An 18,877-nucleotide genomic window follows, 5' to 3' on the forward strand; every position below is an offset into this window, starting at 1 on the left:
CCACATGTTAGTGGGTAAATGGAAATCTTCAAACCATAAAAAAAACAAACTTGTAATGTTCTTGTTGTGATGCATAGATGTTCCAAACTTTAATGTTTACATACCCTACATTACTCCTCTCATATGTATATACTGTACCTCGATACCATCTACTGCATCTTGCCTATGCCGTTCTGTACCATCACTCATTCATTTATCTTCATGTACATATTCTTTATCCCTTTACACTTGTGTGTATCAGGTAGTTGTTGTGGAATTGTTAGGTTAGATTACTCGTTGGTTATTACTGCATTGTCGGAACTCGAAGCACAAGAATTTTCGCTACACTCGCATTAACATCTGCTAACCATGTGAATGTGACAAATAAAATTTGATTTGAACTCCATTTTAGACGAGACTGACTTTATGACCAAAATTATCCTGTTTACACTTTGTAGTCAACTTTGACACAGGCCACTTTCAAAGGGATTCATTGCTGTTTCTGTTTCCCAGAAATGATTTGGTATTGACATAACAACGTCTGCATTGGGCGTATAATTTTATAAATACAAATTACACCAAGTGGTTCCAGTCCAGTCTGTCAACATTCAAATAGAACAACCTGTTTTTTTTTGTGTTCTTCTCCTTTCTTCTCTCAAACAGAGTCCTTAAATAAACGGCCTCAATCCTCCTCCTTAGAAGGCAGTGACCTTGAATGCGTCGCCTTCCCTGCCGTCTCCGGTCTCTGGTTTCAACGGCGCATGTATCTCCACCTGGTTCCTGTCAGCGAACATCTGACTGATCTCCAGGAAGGTCTTGTTCTTGGTCTCCGGGACGATCAGCCAGATGTAGAACAGTGTCGCCAAGCAGATGAAGCAGAAGATGATGAAACTGTTGGAGCCCAGGCCACTCTGGAGGGCAGAGATAGATATGTAGAAACACAGACAGAAAGAGGAAGACATTCAGGTCACACACAACTTCTGGACGTGACAGCGTATATACTCTACGGTACTGTACTGATGATGAAAATATTGGTGCTCGGGTCTCTCTGGAGACGGACATACAGAGGTAGAGACGTAGAGGTAGAGGTAGAGGTAGAGAGAGAGGTAGAGACATAGAGGTAGAGGTAGAGAGATAGGTAGAGGTAGAGAGATAGGTAGAGACAGAGGTAGAGGTAGAGAGATAGGTAGAGGTAGAGAGATAGGTAGAGGTAGAGACATAGAGGTAGAGAGATAGAGGTAGAGGTAGAGAGATAGGTAGAGGTAGAGAGATAGGTAGAGGTAGAGAGATAGGTAGAGAGATAGGTAGAGGTAGAGACATAGAGGTAGAGGTAGAGAGATAGGTAGAGATATAGGTAGAGGTAGAGAGATAGGTAGAGGTAGAGAGATAGAGGTAGAGGTAGAGAGATAGGTAGAGACAGAGGTATAGGTAGAGGTAGAGGCATAGAGGTAGAGGTAGAGAGATAGGTAGAGGTAGAGGTAGAGACAGAGGTAGAGGTAGAGCAATAGGTAGAGGTAGAGGTAAAGAGATAAAGGTAGACAGATAGGTAGGTAAAGGTAGAGAGATAGGTAGGTAGAGGTAGAGGTAGAGAGGTAGAGAGATAGGTAGGTAGAGGTAGAGAGATAGAGAGATAGGTAGGTAGAGGTAGAGAGATAGGTAGGTAGAGGTAGAGATGTGGAGAGATAGGTGGAGGTAGAGAGAGAGGTAGAGACATAGGTAGAGTTAGAGAGATAGGTAGAGGTAGAGACATAGCTAGAGGGAGAGAGAGATAGGTAGAGTTAGAGAGATAGGTAGAGGTAGAGAGAGATAAATAGAGGTGTAGAGGTAGAGACATAGATAGAGGTAGAGAGAGATAGGTAGAGGTAGAGGTCAAAGTAGAGATATAGAGGTAGAGGTCAAGAGATAGGTAAGTAGAGGTAGAGAGATGGAGAGATAGGTAGGTAGAGGTAGAGAGGTAGAGAGACAGGTAGGTGGGTGGGTGGGTGTAAAGAGAGATAGGTAGGTGGGTGGGTGGGTGTAAAGAGAGATAGGTAGGTGGGTGGGTGGGTGTAAAGAGAGATAGGCAGGTAGGTAGGTAGGTGTAAAGAGAGATAGGTAAAGGTAGAGACATAGATAGAGGAAGAGAGAGATAGGTAGAGGTAGAGAGAGATTGGTAGAGGTAGAGGTCGAAGTAGAGATGTAGAGGTAGAGGTCAAGAGATAGGTAAGTGGGTGGGTGGGTGTAAAGAGATATAGGTTCCCGATGATGTTCACATCGTCAGGAACATGAGGTTGACTTCCGTCGACAGGCTTTTATATTGGGGGAGAGAAGGGCGTGTTTCATAGTTCTCAACCAATGTCTGTTCACTTGGGCGTGGCCACTGAGTGAGCATAGTTTACTTGTGAAAACAATTCTCTCATTTAGAATCAAAAATTACATTTAATCTTTTCATAAATTGTTTCATATTTAAACATTTAAATTTCACAATAATTCCATGTGAATCTGTCGTCCTATCATCAGATATAATGTCCCAGACAACAACTGACCTGACATCATATTCTTCAAGTACCAACGGACACTTTCAACTGGTTGGATTACAGAAATATTGTACCTTTCCCCAACCTTTTGAAGTTACCATACTCTCTCTATGTTAACGAAGGGCTTTCCAAGAGTCCATTCTGTAGAGTGGAGAGAAAAGGGTGAAAGGTATTTATGGGAGGGTCATAAACCTCACCCAACAGGGCAACGTCATGACCACTGATCATGAGTAAAGCCTGTGGGTCTATGTATGTGGATGACTAAACACTATACACGTCAACTACTACAGAGTGTGAAATCCCTGCAACGCTTAGCTTAGTGATGAGCTTTGAGGGCACTATGGTGTTGAACGCTGAGCTGTTGTTAAGGAATAGCATTCTAACATTGGTGCTCCTTTTGTCCAGGTGTGAAAGGGCAGTGTGGAGTGCAATAGAGATTGCATCAACTGTGGATCTGTTGGGGCGGTATGCAAATTGGAGTGGGTCTAGGGTTTCTGGGATAATGGTGTTGATGTGAGCCATGACCAGCCTTTCAAAGCATTTCATGGCTACAAATCAAATCAAAGTTTGTCACGTGCGCTGAATACAACAGGTATACCTTACAGTGAAATGCTTACTTACATGCTCTAACCAATAGTGCAAAAAATGTATTACAGACGTGAGTGCTACGGGTCGGTAGTAATTAGGCAGGCTACCTTAGTGTTCTTGGGCACAGGGACTATGGTGGTCTGCTTGAAACATGTTGGTATTACAGACTCAGACAGGGAGAGGTTGAAAATGTCATTGAAGATAGCGCATGCTCGGAGAACACGTCCTGGTAATCCATCTGGCCCTGCGGCCTTGTGAATGTTGACCTGTTTAAAGGTCTTACTCACGTCGGCTACGGAGAGCATGATCACACAGTCGTCCGGAACAGCTGATGCTCTCATGCATGTTTCAGTGTTACTTGCCTCGAAGCGAGCATAGAAGTTATTTAGCTCGTCTGGTAGGCTTGTGTCACTAGGCAGCTCTCAGCTGCAGCTCTCCCTTTGTAGTCTGTAATAGTTTGCAAGCCCTGCCACATCCAACGAGCATACTATGATTCGATCTTAGTCCTGTATTGACGCTTTGCTTGTTTGATGGTTCGCCGGAGGGCATAGCGGGATTTCTTATAAGCTTCCAGGTTAGAGTCCTTGAAAGCGACAGCTCTATCCTTTAGCTCAGCGCCAATGTTGCCTGTAGTCCATGGCTTCTGGTTGGGGTATGTACGTACGGTCACTGTGGGGACGACGTCATCAATGCACTTATTGATGAAGCCAATGAGTGATGTGGTGTACTCATAGACCGAATCACTGGTGCTTCCTGCTTTAATTTTAGCTTGTAAGCAGGAATCAGGAGGATAGAATTATGGTCAGATTTGCCAAATGGAGGATGAGGGAGAGCTTTGTACACGTCTCTGTGTGTGGATTAAAGGTGGTCTAGAGGTTTTTTCCTCCTCTGGTTGCACATTTAACATGCTGATAGAAATGAGGTAAAACTGATTTAAGTTTTCCTGCATTAAAGTCCCCGGCCACTAGGAACGCCGCCTCTGGATGAGCGTTTTCCTGTTTGCTTATGGCGGAATACAGCTCATTGAGTGTGGTTTTAGTGCCAGCATCGGTCTGTGGTGGTATGTAGACAGCTACGAAAAATACAGGCGAAAAATCTCTAGGTAGATAGTGTGGTCTACAGCTTATCATGAGACACTCCACCTCAGGCGAGCAAAACTTTGAGACTTCCTTAGATATCGTTGTAGATAGCTGTTGTTTACAAATACACATAGACCCCACCCCTTGTCATACCTGCTTATGAGCTGCTGTTCTATCCTACCGATAGAGTGTATAACCCGCCACCTAGCTGTATGTTATGAATGTCGTCGTTCAGCCACGACTCGGTGAAACATAAGAGGTTGACTCCTGTATGTATTGACACAACACACACACTAGACACACACGCACACCCGAATAGTGTGTATTAATAGAGTAGTGGCCTGAGGGAACACACTTCATGTATTGTGAAATCTGTTGTAAAATGTATTTGAATGTTTAAAAATTGTATTATAATGTATATTACTGCCTTAATTTTTGCCGGACGCCAGGAAGAGACAGCAGCTACTGGGGATCCATAACAAATAGAAATACATACAAATAGAAATGGTCCATAAACACTACCGAGACTCTAATGGATATATATATATATAGAAATAAGGATTGTAGCCTAAGTGAAACCTCATGTTGAAGTCTACACAAGACTATTGAATTCATGAAAAGATGGCTGATTAAAATCTCAAAAATGTGAAGAGTTAGAGTAGGTGCAGGTCAAATCTATCACATGAATTCCTGATCCATACGCCAACTTCAGACCATTAACCATACTCATAGATAGAAATAAATGCAATCAGATAATCTAAAGAACTACTTTATACTACTTTCAACTACTTTATACAAATAACATGCTATAAAATACGTGTTTATTTTTTTAATGAGAAATTAAATGAGGCATATGACTCAGTGAACGAATGCAACAGAGTGGTGAAAAAAATAAACATAATGAATCGTGAAATATTACGATGAGAGATATTCAGCTTGGTGGTTGGGTCCTTTTTGTTTCATACACTGCTCAAAAAAATAAAGGGAACACTTAAACAACACAATGAAACTCAAAGTCAATCACACTTCTGTGAAATCAAACTGTCCACTTAGGAAGCAACAGTGATTGACAATAAATTTCACATGCTGTTGTGCAAATGGAATAGACAACAGGTGGAAATTATAGGCAATTAGCAAGACACCCCCAATAAAGGAGTGGTTCTGCAGGTGGGGACCACAGACCACTTCTCAGTTCCTATGCTTCCTGGCTGATGTTTTGGTCACTTTTGAATGCTGGCGGTGCTTTCACTCTAGTGGTAGCATGAGATGGAGTCTACAACCCACACAAATGGCTCAGGTAGTGCAGCTCATCCAGGATGGCACATCAATGCGAGCTGTGGCAAGAAGGTTTGCTGTGTCTGTCAGCGTAGTGTCCAGAGCATGGAGGCGCTACCAGGAGACAGGCCCGTACATCAGGAGACGTGGAGAAGGCCGTATGAGGGCAACAACCCAGCAGCAGGACCGCTACCTCCACCTTTGTGCAAGGAGGAGCAGGAGGAGCACTGCCAGAGCCCTGCAAAATGACCTCCAGCAGGCCACAAATGTGCATGTGTCTGCTCAAACGGTCAGAAACAGACTCCATGAGGGTGGTATGAGGGCCCGACGTCCACAGGTGGGGGTTGTGCTTACAGCCCAACACTGTGAAGGACGTTTGGCATTTGCCAGAAAACACCAAGATTGGCAAATACGCCACTGGCGCCCTGTGCTCTTCACAGATGAAAGCAGGTTCACACTGAGCACATGTGACAGATGTGACAGAGTCTGGAGACACCGTGGAGAACGTTCTGCTGCCTGCAACATCCTCCAGCATGACCGGTTTGGCGGTGGGTCAGTCATGGTGTGGGGTGGCATTTCTTTGGGGGGCCGCACAGCCCTCCGTGTGCTCGCCAGAGGTAGCCTGAATGCCATTAGGTACAGAGATGAGATCCTCAGACCCCTTGTGAGACCTTATGCTGGTGCTGTTGGCCCTGTGTTCCTCCTAATGCAAGACAATGCTAGACCTCATGTGGCTGGAGTGTGTCAGCAGTTCCTGCAAGAGGAAGGCATTGATGCTATGGATTGGCCCGCCCGTTCCCCAGACCTGAATCCAATTGAGCACATCTGGGACATCATGTCTCGCTCCATCCACCAACGCCACGTTTCACCACAGAATGTCCAGGAGTTGGCGGATGCTTTAGTCCAGGTCTGGGAGGAGATCCCTCAGGAGACCATCCGCCACCTCATCAGGAGCATGCCCAGGCGTTGTAGGGAGGTCATACAGGCACGTGGAGGCCACACACACTACTGAGCCTCATTTTGACTTGTTTTAAGGACATTACATCAAAGTTGGATCAGCCTGTAGTGTGGTTTTCCACTTTAATTTTGAGTGTGACTCCAAATCCAGACCTCCACGGGTCGATAAATTTGATTTCCATTGATGATTTTTGTGTGATTTTGTTGTCAGCACATTCAACTATGTAAAGAAAAAAGTATTTAATAAGAATATTTCATTCATTCAGATCTAGGATGTGGTATTTTAGTGTTCCCTTTATTTTTTTGAGCAGTGTATATACAATATATCCAGAATCTCTCTTTGTTGACATCAACATTACTTGTTTTACTATGAACAATATATCCAGAATCTCTCTTTGTTGACATCAAAATGGCGTCTTTCCGGCTTGGAGAACTGACCTCCATGAAGGGGAACACCAGTCCCACAGTGAAGTTGGACAGCCAGTGGATAGACCCTGCCACCATAAAGGCTGCTGGTCTGGACGACTGGCGGAACATCTCTGTGGTCACCACGTAGGGAATAGTACCTTGGGACAGAGGTCAGAGGTTAGACATCCACAATGTTGCAATGTTCCGGCTTAACACGTTTGTACGAAACAAAACGTCAGTTTGGCATTGAGGAAGTACGTCACTGCCTTATCTGCTTCTTCATACCCCAAACACAAAATAGAGATTACGGAGATGATTTTTAATGAGTGTATTTCTGAAGTGGCTAGTTTGCATCAACTACCTTCAATAAAACTAATGCAAAGGTTTCGCCCGCAAACTTTGGTTTCCAATCACGATGTTCTGGCATGTCTGCCTCGTGATTTGTAAAGAGGAAACAGACCATAGTCCCTGCTGTTGCCTAGGGTCAGGATTCTGAGACTAGTGACAGGTCTTCGTTAGAGACTAGTGACAGGTCTACGTTAGAGACTAGTGACAGGTCTACGTTAGAGACTAGTGAGACGTCTACGTTAGAGACGAGTGACAGGTCTACGTTAGAGACTAGTGACAGGTCTACGTTAGAGACGAGTGACAGGTTTACGTTAGAGACGAGTGACAGGTCTACATTAGAGACTAGTGACAGGTCTACGTTAGAGACGAGTGACAGGTTTACGTTAGAGACGAGTGACAGGTCTACATTAGAGACTAGTGACAGGTCTACGTTAGAGACGAGTGACAGGTTTACGTTAGAGACGAGTGACAGGTCTACATTAGAGACTAGTGACAGGTCTACGTTACAGACTAGTGACAGGTCTATTTTAGAGACTAGTAACAGGTCTATGTTAGAGACTAGTGACAGGTCTACATTAGAAACTAGTGAGACGTCTACGTTAGAGACGAGTGACAGGTCTATGTTAGAGACTAGTGAGATGTCTACGTTAGAGACTAGTGACAGGTCTACGTTAAAGACTAGTGACAGGTCTATGTTAGAGCAACATCATCTCTGTACTCACTGGGAATAGGACTTATGGGAACAGACATGTAGTCTATGACTAATTGACTAATTAATTGACTAATGCTACCGTATAGATGGTATGTATTCTATATGCACCAGAACCTGACATTATGTCATGTTCTGGTCATCATGTTTTTGACACATTATTATACTGCCTATCGCATGTTTAAAAGGCAATTGAATATTCAAACCATTACAGTGTGTCTGACCACACATGAGGTCGACTTACTGGGTCCGACCGCGTGTCCAACAACATAGAGGATGACACAGGCGATGCTGACGTAGGGCATCCACTCCGTACTCTCCTGTGTGTCAACAAAACTGGGGCTGTTATCATAAACCCGCAGTATTTACAGCTGTTCACTTCCTCGTTCTCTCTATAACTCTCTATATCTCTATAACTCTCTATATAACTCTCTATATCTCTATAACTCTCTATATAACTCTCTATATCTCTATAACTCTCTATATCTCTATAACTCTCTATATCTCTCTATATCTCTATAACTCTCTATATCTCTCTATATCTCTATAACTCTCTATATCTCTCTATATCTCTATAACTCTCTATATAACTCTCTATATCTCTATAACTCTCTATATCTCTCTATATCTCTCTATATCTCTATAACTCTCTATATAACTCTCTATATCTCTATATCTCTCTATATCTCTCTATATCTCTCTATATCTCTATATCTCTCTATATCTCTCTATATCTCTCTATATCTCTCTATAACTCTATATCTCTCTATATCTCTATATCTCTCTATATCTCTCTATATCTCTATATCTCTCTATATAACTCTCTATATCTCTCTATATCTCTCTATAACTATCTATATCTCTCTATATCTCTATATATCTCTATATCTCTCTATATCTCTCTACATCTATCTATAACTCTCTATATCTCTCTATATCTCTCTATATCTCTATATCTCTCTATAGCTCTCTATAACTCTATATCTCTCTTTATCTCTATATCTCTCTATATCTCTCTATAACTCTTTATATCTCTCTATATCTTTCTTTATCTCTCTATATCTCTCTATATCTCTTTATATCTCTCTATAACTCTATATATCTCTCTATAACTCTTTATATCTCTATATCTCTCTATATCTTTATATCTCTCTATATAACTCTCTGTATCTCTCTATATCTCTCTATAACTCTATATCTCTCTATATCTCTCTATAACTCTATATCTCTCTATATCTCTCTATAACTCTTTATATCTCTCTATATCTTTCTTTATCTCTCTATATCTCTCTATATCTCTTTATATATCTCTATAACTCTATATATCTCTCTATATCTCTATATATATCTCTATATATCTCTCTATATCTCTATATAACTCTCTATATCTCTCTATATCTCTCTATATCTCTCTATATCTCTCTCTATATATCTCTCTATATATCTATATCTCTCTATATCTCTATATAACTCTATATATCTCTCTATATCTCTCTCTAAATCCCATCCCCAGTAGACCCCCTCCACCACTGCTCCCAGGGTTGAAGTCTTAGGCCCTCAGCTCAGTCTGGTCCTGTGCCAACTGGTGGATACCTGATTTATGGGACTATAATTCTGCAACCTTTGTATCACGTTACCAGTATTAACTGCAGGTGCAATAAAGCATTCACACTAAAGGCTTTAGGGGATGTTGAGTTGGAGTTTTAGCTTGTTGTGTTTGGCTAGTGTTATGGGAGTTTAAGTTTTAGCTTATCGTGTTTGGCTGGTGTTATGGGAGTTGACGTTCTAGATTGTAGTGTTTGTCTGGTGTTATGGGAGTTGTTCAAGCTTGTAGCATTTGGCTGGTGTAGTGTTTGGCTGGTGTTATGGGATTTGTAGTTTTAGTTTGTAGTGTTTTGCTGGTGTAGTGTTTGGCTGGTGTTATGGGAGTTGTAGTTATAGCTTGTAGTGTTTGGCTGGTGTTATGGGAGTTGTAGTTTTAGCTTGTAGTGTTTGGCTGGTGTTATGGGAGTTGGAGTTATAGCTTGTAGTGTTTGGCTGGTGTTATGGGAGTTGGAGTTATAGCTTGTAGTGTTTGGCTGGTGTTATGGGAGTTGTAGTTTTAGCTTGTAGTGTTTGGCGGGTGATATGGGAGTTGCAGTTATTGTTGTATGTCTCTAACAACAACAGATTTACTATATTTGCCTAGTGCAATACTATTGATCATAGTGTGCACTACTTTGGACCAGACCCGATGGCTTTGGTCCAAAGTAGGGCACTATGAAGGGAAAGGGGTGTGATTTGGGTGCAGTGTGGCTTACCTGGAAGGTGAGGGCCACAGTGAGGAGAGCACAGGACACACAGCAGATCCCAAACCCAATGAGGAGGAGCAGCCTCCTGCCTGCGGCCTCCACAATGAACACCTGTTGAACCACAGTCACAAACATGAAGGAAAGGTCGAAGGTGACTCCTGAAAACTGGAAGCATTTACTTGTGAATCTATGGCTGCATTACACAGGCAGCCCAATTCTGATCTTTTCCCACGAATTAGTCTTTTGGCCAATCAGATCAGCTCTTTTGTCCATATTTGGGCAAAATATCAGAATTGGGCTGCCTGTGTAAACCCAGCTTTATGTTTCTACAGTACGTTAAAATGTGTGTTCAATTGAAGTGAGCCCTTCAGTACAATGTTGGAGACTGAAGAGAGGGTACTTCGTACCGCGGTGATGGTCATGAAGACGTTGACAGCCCCAGTTCCAACTGTGACGTACTGAATGTCACTCTCCGGGACTCCCGCCGAGCTGTAGATACTGTCAGCATAGTAGTATATCTGAGGAGAGGAGAGACAGGGTTCTAGCTTCAGATAATGTAATGGCAAAATTAGGGTTCTGGGAACTTTACAGAGATTCCCAGGTTTTCTAAAAATCCCGGTTGAAGGATTCCGGATTCCTGGCTTATTCCCTCCCAATTCAGGGAATCTTCTATCCAGGATTTATGGAAAACCTGTGACGTTTGGGAAAGTAGCTGGAATTTTGCAACTCTAGCCCAAAATAATGATTTCTCCCACTAGAGGGTCATCAGATCCATATAATATTCAACAATAGTGGATCAGTAATGCAGATGTTTCAAGGGTCCAAGCTTGTGTGAGGAATAAACTTGTCCCCAGGAACTGAAGACTTGCGTTAGCTCCCTTGCGGTAGCTTACCTTAGCATTAGCTCAGCGGGATAACACTGTCTTGTGGTACTCAGGAAACCTGGGTTTGAATCCCGGACGGTTACACACATAGAGATAGTATAGAGATTGCATCGTTGTATCTGTCCCATTAGGGCGTCTGTGAGAGCGCGGGTAACGCCATTGAGGCCATCTCCATTTTGAAGTAGTCCATTTTCTACTTCTGAGTTGGTAAACAAACTGAAAGGGTGCATACTGCCACCTGGAGGTTGTTTGAACAGGTATGAAGCCAAGGTTGGTGATTTACTGCCACCTGCAGTTATGAAATGTATAAATAATTGGCTGATCCCTCCTGATGTCCTGGATGGAATTATGTGATCCTTAAACCATAGGCTGTCCCACCCAATTGACTACTTCAAAATGGTGAAAGTCCTGAATGGCGCTGCCCATGCTAAAACAGGCTTTTGGCCACTAGAGTTCTCTGTACATCTCTATGGTTACACCTTACCTCATTGATCCCCAGACAGCTGCTCATGTTCGTACACATTTGACTGTGTTAGCCCGCTGATCTAAAACCATTTAGCTCAGGTCTTCTGGTCTCATACGCATGTTTTACCGCGTTGATCCCAGACAGCTGTTGACCCATGTTCATGGCCACGATGGAGATGAGCTGCCAGCGCAGGGAGCGGAGGGACAGGAGGTTGAGGACGGACAGGCGGCCCTCGGCTTGTTCTGATTGGTGCTCCAGTCTCATCTCATCCATCTCTCTGTCCACATCCTCCCAGCCTCGTAGACGCTGCAGCGCTGAGGGAAAGGAACGCACAACCTCCTCATCAATCAGTCAGTCAATCAACCAACCAAGCATTATGTATCTATCTATCCCCCCCTTTCACCTAGTCAACTTGGGGATTCCAATCAGCGACATTTTGGTAAATGGCCCAACGCTACCTGCCGCTTCTATCTATCTGTCTGTCTGTCTGTCTGTCTGTCTGTCTGTCTGTCTGTCTGTCTGTCTCTATCTTTCTCTCTCTCGCCACCTCTCTCTCTCTACCTCTATCTCTACCTCTCTCTCTCTCTCTTTCTCGCTACCTCTATCTCTACCTCTCTCTCTCTCTCTCTCTCTCTACCTCTCTCTCTCTCTCTCTTTCTACCTCTCTTTCTCTCTCTATCTCTCTGTGAAAATTGGCAGAGGTCGTGAAATGAACTGTCAGGTGTGTTACCTCTCCGGGCGGTCTTGTCGTCTCCTCTCTGGATCAGCATGTACCTGGGGCTCTCTGGGAAGAACGGTAGTAGCAACAGCTCTACCAGGGCAGGGATACCTGTTAGACCCAGCATGAGAGGCCAGCCTGGGGAGAGGACAGGACACACACACCTTACTGAGCCACAGACAATCCAGCTACAGGTCAACCTCTCTAACCTCTAGGCCAGCGGTTCCCAAACTCTGGGTTGGGTTGGGCGGTGTTGGGTAGGCCCGTGTGACATTAAAAACGTGACTTTTCAATTAGTCGCGGTCCCCCAGAAATCCCCTGATATCAATGTGGCGTTGTGTACCAGAAGATTTTGTGGAACCTCTGCTCGAGGCTGCCCTACCTGTGTTGTTTCCCAGAATGCTCCTGATGCCTAACACCTGTGCACTGAGGATCCCGATGGTGATGAAGAGCTGAGGCACGACGCCGATCGCTCCTCTCAGGTTCTTAGGAGAGAGTTCACCCAGGTACATAGGCACCACGTTGGACGAAAGACCTAGAGGAGGGGTGACGACAGAGAAGGCATCAGGCTACAGCACTTCAATTAGCATCTGATTGCATCTGATCAATAAATAAGGTAATGTTTTTATTTTTACCTTTATTTAACTAGGAAAGTCAGTTAAGAACAAATTCTTATTTTACAATGACGGCCTAGCCCCCAGCCAAACCCTCCCCTCACCCAGACAATTGTGCACCACCCTACGGGACTCCCAATCACTGCCAGTTGTGATACAGCCCGAGATCGAACCAGGGTCTGGAGTGACGCATCTAGCACTGAGATGTAGTGCCTTAGACAGCTGTGCCACTCGAGAGCCTCGTGAGACTGCCGTTATTAATCAAATTTCATCAGAAACTGACACAGTTCATATACATATAGCTACGAATTCGAAGTATGTGTTGTTCTTGAATAAAAGTTGGAAAGATAAGAAAATATTAAATGAGATAAGATATACAAACTTTTCTGTCCATTAAACGTGATCAAAATTAGTGTGATAGAGTTTTTTTTTTTTTTTGCTGACCTGCGCAGATCCCCACTATAATCCTAGCCACGATGATGATCTCATATGACTTAGCGATCTCGCTCACTCCCATCATCACAGCAGGAACAACGGAGAAGATGTTATTGAAGAGGAGGGTGCCTTTCCTGTCAGACAAATTTTTTCATGAGAGATAAACAAAAATAGTATTTCATGATGATCAAAGTATGTTTTCTGAACATTTCAATAGATCATTTACAAGCCTATTCCAGTTGTATTTTAAGTTTTATAAACGGATAACTTATTATTTGGATGTATAGACAGTTAATGCATCTTTTATAACCGGGTCATTACCTTCCTAGTTTGTTGACGAGCGGGGCCACCATCAGTGAGCCAAACAACCCTCCCAGGGGGAACATGGAGACAGACAGAGACCACAGCAGGGTGAGGAAGCTGTCCTCCATAGGTCCACCGTAACGCTCCACGTAGGTAGTGTTGTAGAACTGTTGTATGAACTGGACAAAGACACATTTTTATTGTATTTCACTTGTATTTTATACAGGAAGTTCCCATTAAGGTCAAAATACCTCTTTTTTTTTTTTTACAAAAAAATCGATTACGTGTCAACACAACAATTCAATTCATTTTAGCCCAAATACAATAGGTAGAAATGTGAAGTTTCAGTGCAGTTTATTAAGGGAACTAGATTGTATTGAAATGAATGTATTATTTCATTTTTTAAAATGTTTATACTTCAGATAAATTCAGTGTGGTATAAATTACCAGCGATGGAGAGTTGATCACAGCCACGTTGTATCCATACTGAAAGGATGATCCAAAGGCAGATATGAGGGTAGCCAACATCAGGACAACAGTCAGCTTCTGTCACGTCAAAAGGAGAACATAGTGTAGTGTCACGCGCTGATCTGTTTCACCTGTCTTTGTGCTCGTCTCCACCCCCCTTCCAGGTGTCACCCATCTTCCTCATTATCTCCTGGGTATTTATACCTGTGTTTTCTGTCTGTCTGTGCCACTTCGTTTTGTTCGTCCAAACCTACCAGTGGTTTCCCTTGCTGCTCCCGGTTTTGACCTTTCCTGACCTGCCCCTGAGCGTGCCGTTCTGTACCTTTACCCCACTACTCTGGATCACCGACCTCTGCCTGACCTGCCCCTGAGCCTGCCTGCCCTGAGCCTGCCTGCCCTGAGCCTGCCTGCCCTGAGCCTGCCCTGACCCTGACCCTGCCCTGACCCTGACCCTGCCCTGACCCTGACCCTGCCCTGAGCCTGCCTGACCCTGAGCCTGCCTGACCCTGAGCCTGCCTGTCGTCCTGTACCTTCGCCCCCACTACTCTGAATTATTGCCCCCTGCCTGCCCTGACCCTGAGCCTGCCTGTCGTCCTGTACCTTCGCCCCCACTACTCTGAATTATTGCCCCCTGCCTGCCTGCCCTGACCCTGAGCCTGCCTGTCGTCCTGTACCTTCGCCCCCACTACTCTGAATTATTGCCCCCTGCCTGCCTGCCCTGACCCTGAGCCTGCCTGTCGTCCTGTACCTTCGCCCCCACTACTCTGAATTATTCACCCCTTCCTGCCCTGACCCTGAGCCTGCCTGTCGTCCTGTACCTTCGCCCCCACTACTCTGAATTATTGCCCCCTGCCTGCCCTGACCCTGAGCCTGCCTGTCGTCCTGTACCTTCGCCCCCACTACTCTGAATTATTGCCCCCTGCCTGCCCTGAGCCTGAGCCTGCCTGTCGTCCTGTACCTTCGCCCCCCCACTACTCTGAATTATTGCCCCCTGCCTGCCTTTGACCTGTCATTTGCCTGCCCCTGTTTAAAGAAAACGCTTTTGTTTTTGCTTAATAAAACATGATACTGTAGGAATTTAGCACAACAATCTGCAAATAACCACACATTTTCGACCTTATTGCTAACACTTTTCATGCAGTAGTTATGTTTCCTATTTAGTAACATACTATCCATGTGCTAAGTATAATACAAATAAAAATAACGTTTTTTATAAAACTATTAAAAAATCCAACATCAAAGTATGCAGCGTAACATAATGTTGGGATGTTCATCAACAATGTAAAGTCATTTTCTCACCCCTCTCCTCTCTTCCAAAGGTTTCCCCAAATTATTTTCTTCTTCCATGGCTCTGGACTTGAGGTTTCTATTGTCCCCTCACTCAGCCACAGAGAGCAGACCAGCACTGCTCTGACGGCTCCACAGATATCAGACCAGCGCTGCCCTGACGGCTCCACAGATATCAGACCAGCGCTGCCCTGACGGCTCCACAGATGTACTTTGGACATTGGATCAGAGGATCAGACGGTAGATTAGAGTTTACTACCCCCTCGTGTTAATACTTCAAACGCAGTGTTTTGTTGCCTTTATGGCATGTTAAGGTGTCTCCAGAAAGGGTTCACACCTCTTCTTCACTTTGTTTCACATGACGTTGCTGTTACAGCCTGAATGTTACATGGATTCAATTGAGATGTGTTGTGTTGTACTGGCCTACACACAATACCCTATAACGTCAAAGTGGAATGAAGTTTACAAATTAATTACAAAATGAAAAGCTGAAATGTTTTGAGTCAAGTATTAAATCCATTTTGTTATTGGCAAACCTGAATAAGTTCAGGAGTTAAAATGTAGCAACATTGTAGTTGCCGGCAGGTTTGGCCGGGCAGGGATGTCCCATCGCGCACTAGCGACTCCTGTGGCGGGCCGGGCGCAGTGCACGCTGACACGGATGGACTTGATATTTTATCAAATAGGGATATCTTCTCTAGACCATATTATGGCAAGAACAGCTAAAATAAGCAAAGAGAAACGACTGTCCATCATTACTTAAAGACATGAAGGTCAGTCAATACGGAACATTTCAAGAACTTTGGAAGTTTCTTCAAGTGCATACGCTTGGCTTTCTCTCAACCAGCTTCATGAGGTAGTGACCTGGAATGCATTTTAATTAACAAGTGTGCCTTGTTAAAAGTTAATTTGTGGAATTTATTTCCTTCTTTATGCGTTTGAGCCAGTCAGTTGTTGTGACAAGGCGCCTTTATATGTGACAAATCAAATTTAATTTGGATTTGACTTGAAATTCACCTTTCTGCAGAACAATAACCTAAAACACAAGGCCAAATATACACTGGAGTTGCTTACCAGTGGCCTAGTTACAGTTTTGACTTGAAAATCGGCTTGAAAATCTGTGGCAAGACTTGAAAATGTCTGTCTAGCAATGATTCGCAGTCAATTTACCCAGAAACCCAGCTCTCAGCTGTAAACACTGTCAAAGGTGATTCTAACATGTACTGTGTGAATACTTATGTAAATGAGATATTTCTATATTTCATTTTCAATACATTTGAGAACATTTCTAAAAACATGTTGTCACTTTGTCATAATGGGGTATTGTGTTTAAACGAGTGAGAAAAAATAAATATTGAATTCATTTTGAATTCAGGCTGTGACATAACAAAATGTGAAATAAGTCAAGCAGCCCGGCAGCCAAGGAATACTGAAGGCACGGTGTGGACCATGTACCTGTATGTACCATGGTGCATTGTTGTGGTACTATGTTGCACACTGTATGTACCATGGTGCAATGTTGTGGTACTATGTTGCACACTGTATGTAACATGGTGCATTGTTGTGGTACTATGTTGCACACTGTATGTAACATGGTGCATTGTTGTGGTACTATGTTGCACACTATATGTACCACGGTGCATTGTTGTGCTACTATGTTGCACATTGGATGTACCATGGTGCATTGTTGTGGTACTATGTTGCACACTGGATGTACCATGGTGCATTGTTGTGGTACTATGTTGCACACTGAATGTACCATGGTGCATTGTTGTGGTACTATGTTGCACACTGTATGTACCATGGTGCATTGTTGTGGTACTATGTTGCACACTATATGTACCACGGTGCATTGTTGTGGTACTATGTTGCACATTGGATGTACCATGGTGCATTGTTGTGGTACTATGTTGCACACTGAATGTACCATGGTGCATTGTTGTGGTACTATGTTGCACATTGGATGTACCATGGTGCATTGTTGTGGTACTATGTTGCACACTGAATGTACCATGGTGCATTGTTGTGGTACTATGTTGCACACTGAATGTACCATGGTGCATTGTTGTGGTACTATGTTGCACACTGAATGTACCATGGTGCATTGTTGTGGTACTATGTTGCACACTGAATGCACCATGGTGCATTGTTGTGGTACTATGTTGCACACTGTATGTACCATGGTGCATTGTTGTGGTAATATGTTGCACACTGTATGGTGTTGGGCTTTGATAATGCGAGATAATAAAATAAACTCATCTGAATTTATTGGCTGAAAAATTGTCTGTGTGTGGTTGTGTCACGCGGGTCTAGGTGTGTGTGCAGGAATCAGACGCAGAGAGAGAGTAACGGAGTAGAGTGCTTTACTATAGCACACCAAACTGATAAGCCCAATACAATACAGGGCGCAGGACACTATACCAGACAACCCAAAACCACAGGGTGTCCAGTATAGAAAATAAAATACACCACGACCTAATATGTACACACGTAACAAAAAGACAATCCAGCACAAAACAAGGGCGGGTCAAACTACTACATACAGGGAAGCTAATTAAACCAGAATACACACAGGGGAAACTAATAAGACAAAACCAACAGACAAACGAAAAAGGGATCGGTAGCGGCTAGTAGGACGGTGACGACGACCGCCGAGCACCGCCCGAACAGGCAGGGGAGCCAACTTCGGCGGAAGTCGTGACAGGTTGGCTTGGTTTTGATGAAGATTCAATTGAAGATGAAGAAGAAGAAGAAGGCCAAATCAAAGTTGCTCAAACTTATCAATTACATTTATTTCACCTTTATTTTAACAGGGAACCTAGGTCACTTTTACAAATGTGTCCTGTATATACACAACATAAATATACACATTATACCCAATCTATATACAGTATATACAGTGCATTCGGAAAATATTCAGACCCTGTGACTTTTTACACATTTTGTTACGTTACAGACTTGTTCTAAAAATGGATTAAATACATTTTGTTCTTCATCAATCTACACACAATACCCCATAATGACATCACAATACCCCATAATGACATCACAATACCCCATAATGACATCACAATACCCCATAATGACATCACAATACACCATAATGACATCACAATACACCATAATGACAAAGCAAAAACAGGTTATTGTAAATTTGAGCAAATTTATAAAACACAAAAAACTGAAATATTACATTTACATAAGTATTCAGACTCTTTACTCAGTACTTTGTTGAAGCACCTTTGGCAGTGATTACAGACTTGAGTCTTCTTAGGTATGACACTACAAGCTTGGCACACCTGTATTTGGGGAGTTTCTCCCATTCTTCTCTGCAGATCCTCTCAAGCTCTGTCAGGTTGGAATGGGGAGCATCGCTGCACAGCTATTTTCAGGTCTCTTCAGATATGTTCGATCGGGTTCAAGTCCGGGCTCTGGCTGAGCCACTCAAGGACATTCAGAGACTTGTTCCAAAGCCACACCTGCGTTGTCTTGGCTGTGTGCTTAGGGTCGTTGTCCTGTTGGAAGGGGAACCTTCGCTCCAGTCTGAGGTCC

General features: G+C 43.4%; 1 protein-coding gene across 1 annotated transcript; it reads right to left on the reverse strand.

The window, feature by feature from the left end:
* Positions 1-392: 392 nt before the first annotated feature.
* Positions 393-15,753, reverse strand: LOC110516830 (solute carrier family 2, facilitated glucose transporter member 5). Its single transcript, XM_036988954.1, has 12 exons — positions 15,338-15,753; positions 14,018-14,116; positions 13,589-13,749; positions 13,277-13,401; positions 12,601-12,753; positions 12,231-12,356; positions 11,627-11,814; positions 10,558-10,668; positions 10,160-10,261; positions 8,104-8,179; positions 6,833-6,960; positions 393-890 (listed from the first exon to the last, which is right to left on the reverse strand). Exons 1-12 carry the CDS (start codon positions 15,383-15,385, stop codon positions 675-677), a joined length of 1,533 nt encoding a protein of 510 aa, XP_036844849.1. The 5' UTR covers positions 15,386-15,753; the 3' UTR covers positions 393-674.
* Positions 15,754-18,877: the final 3,124 nt, after the last annotated feature.

This window comes from Oncorhynchus mykiss, chromosome 9 (assembly GCF_013265735.2).
Source record: "Oncorhynchus mykiss isolate Arlee chromosome 9, USDA_OmykA_1.1, whole genome shotgun sequence".
NCBI lineage: Eukaryota > Metazoa > Chordata > Actinopteri > Salmoniformes > Salmonidae > Oncorhynchus > Oncorhynchus mykiss.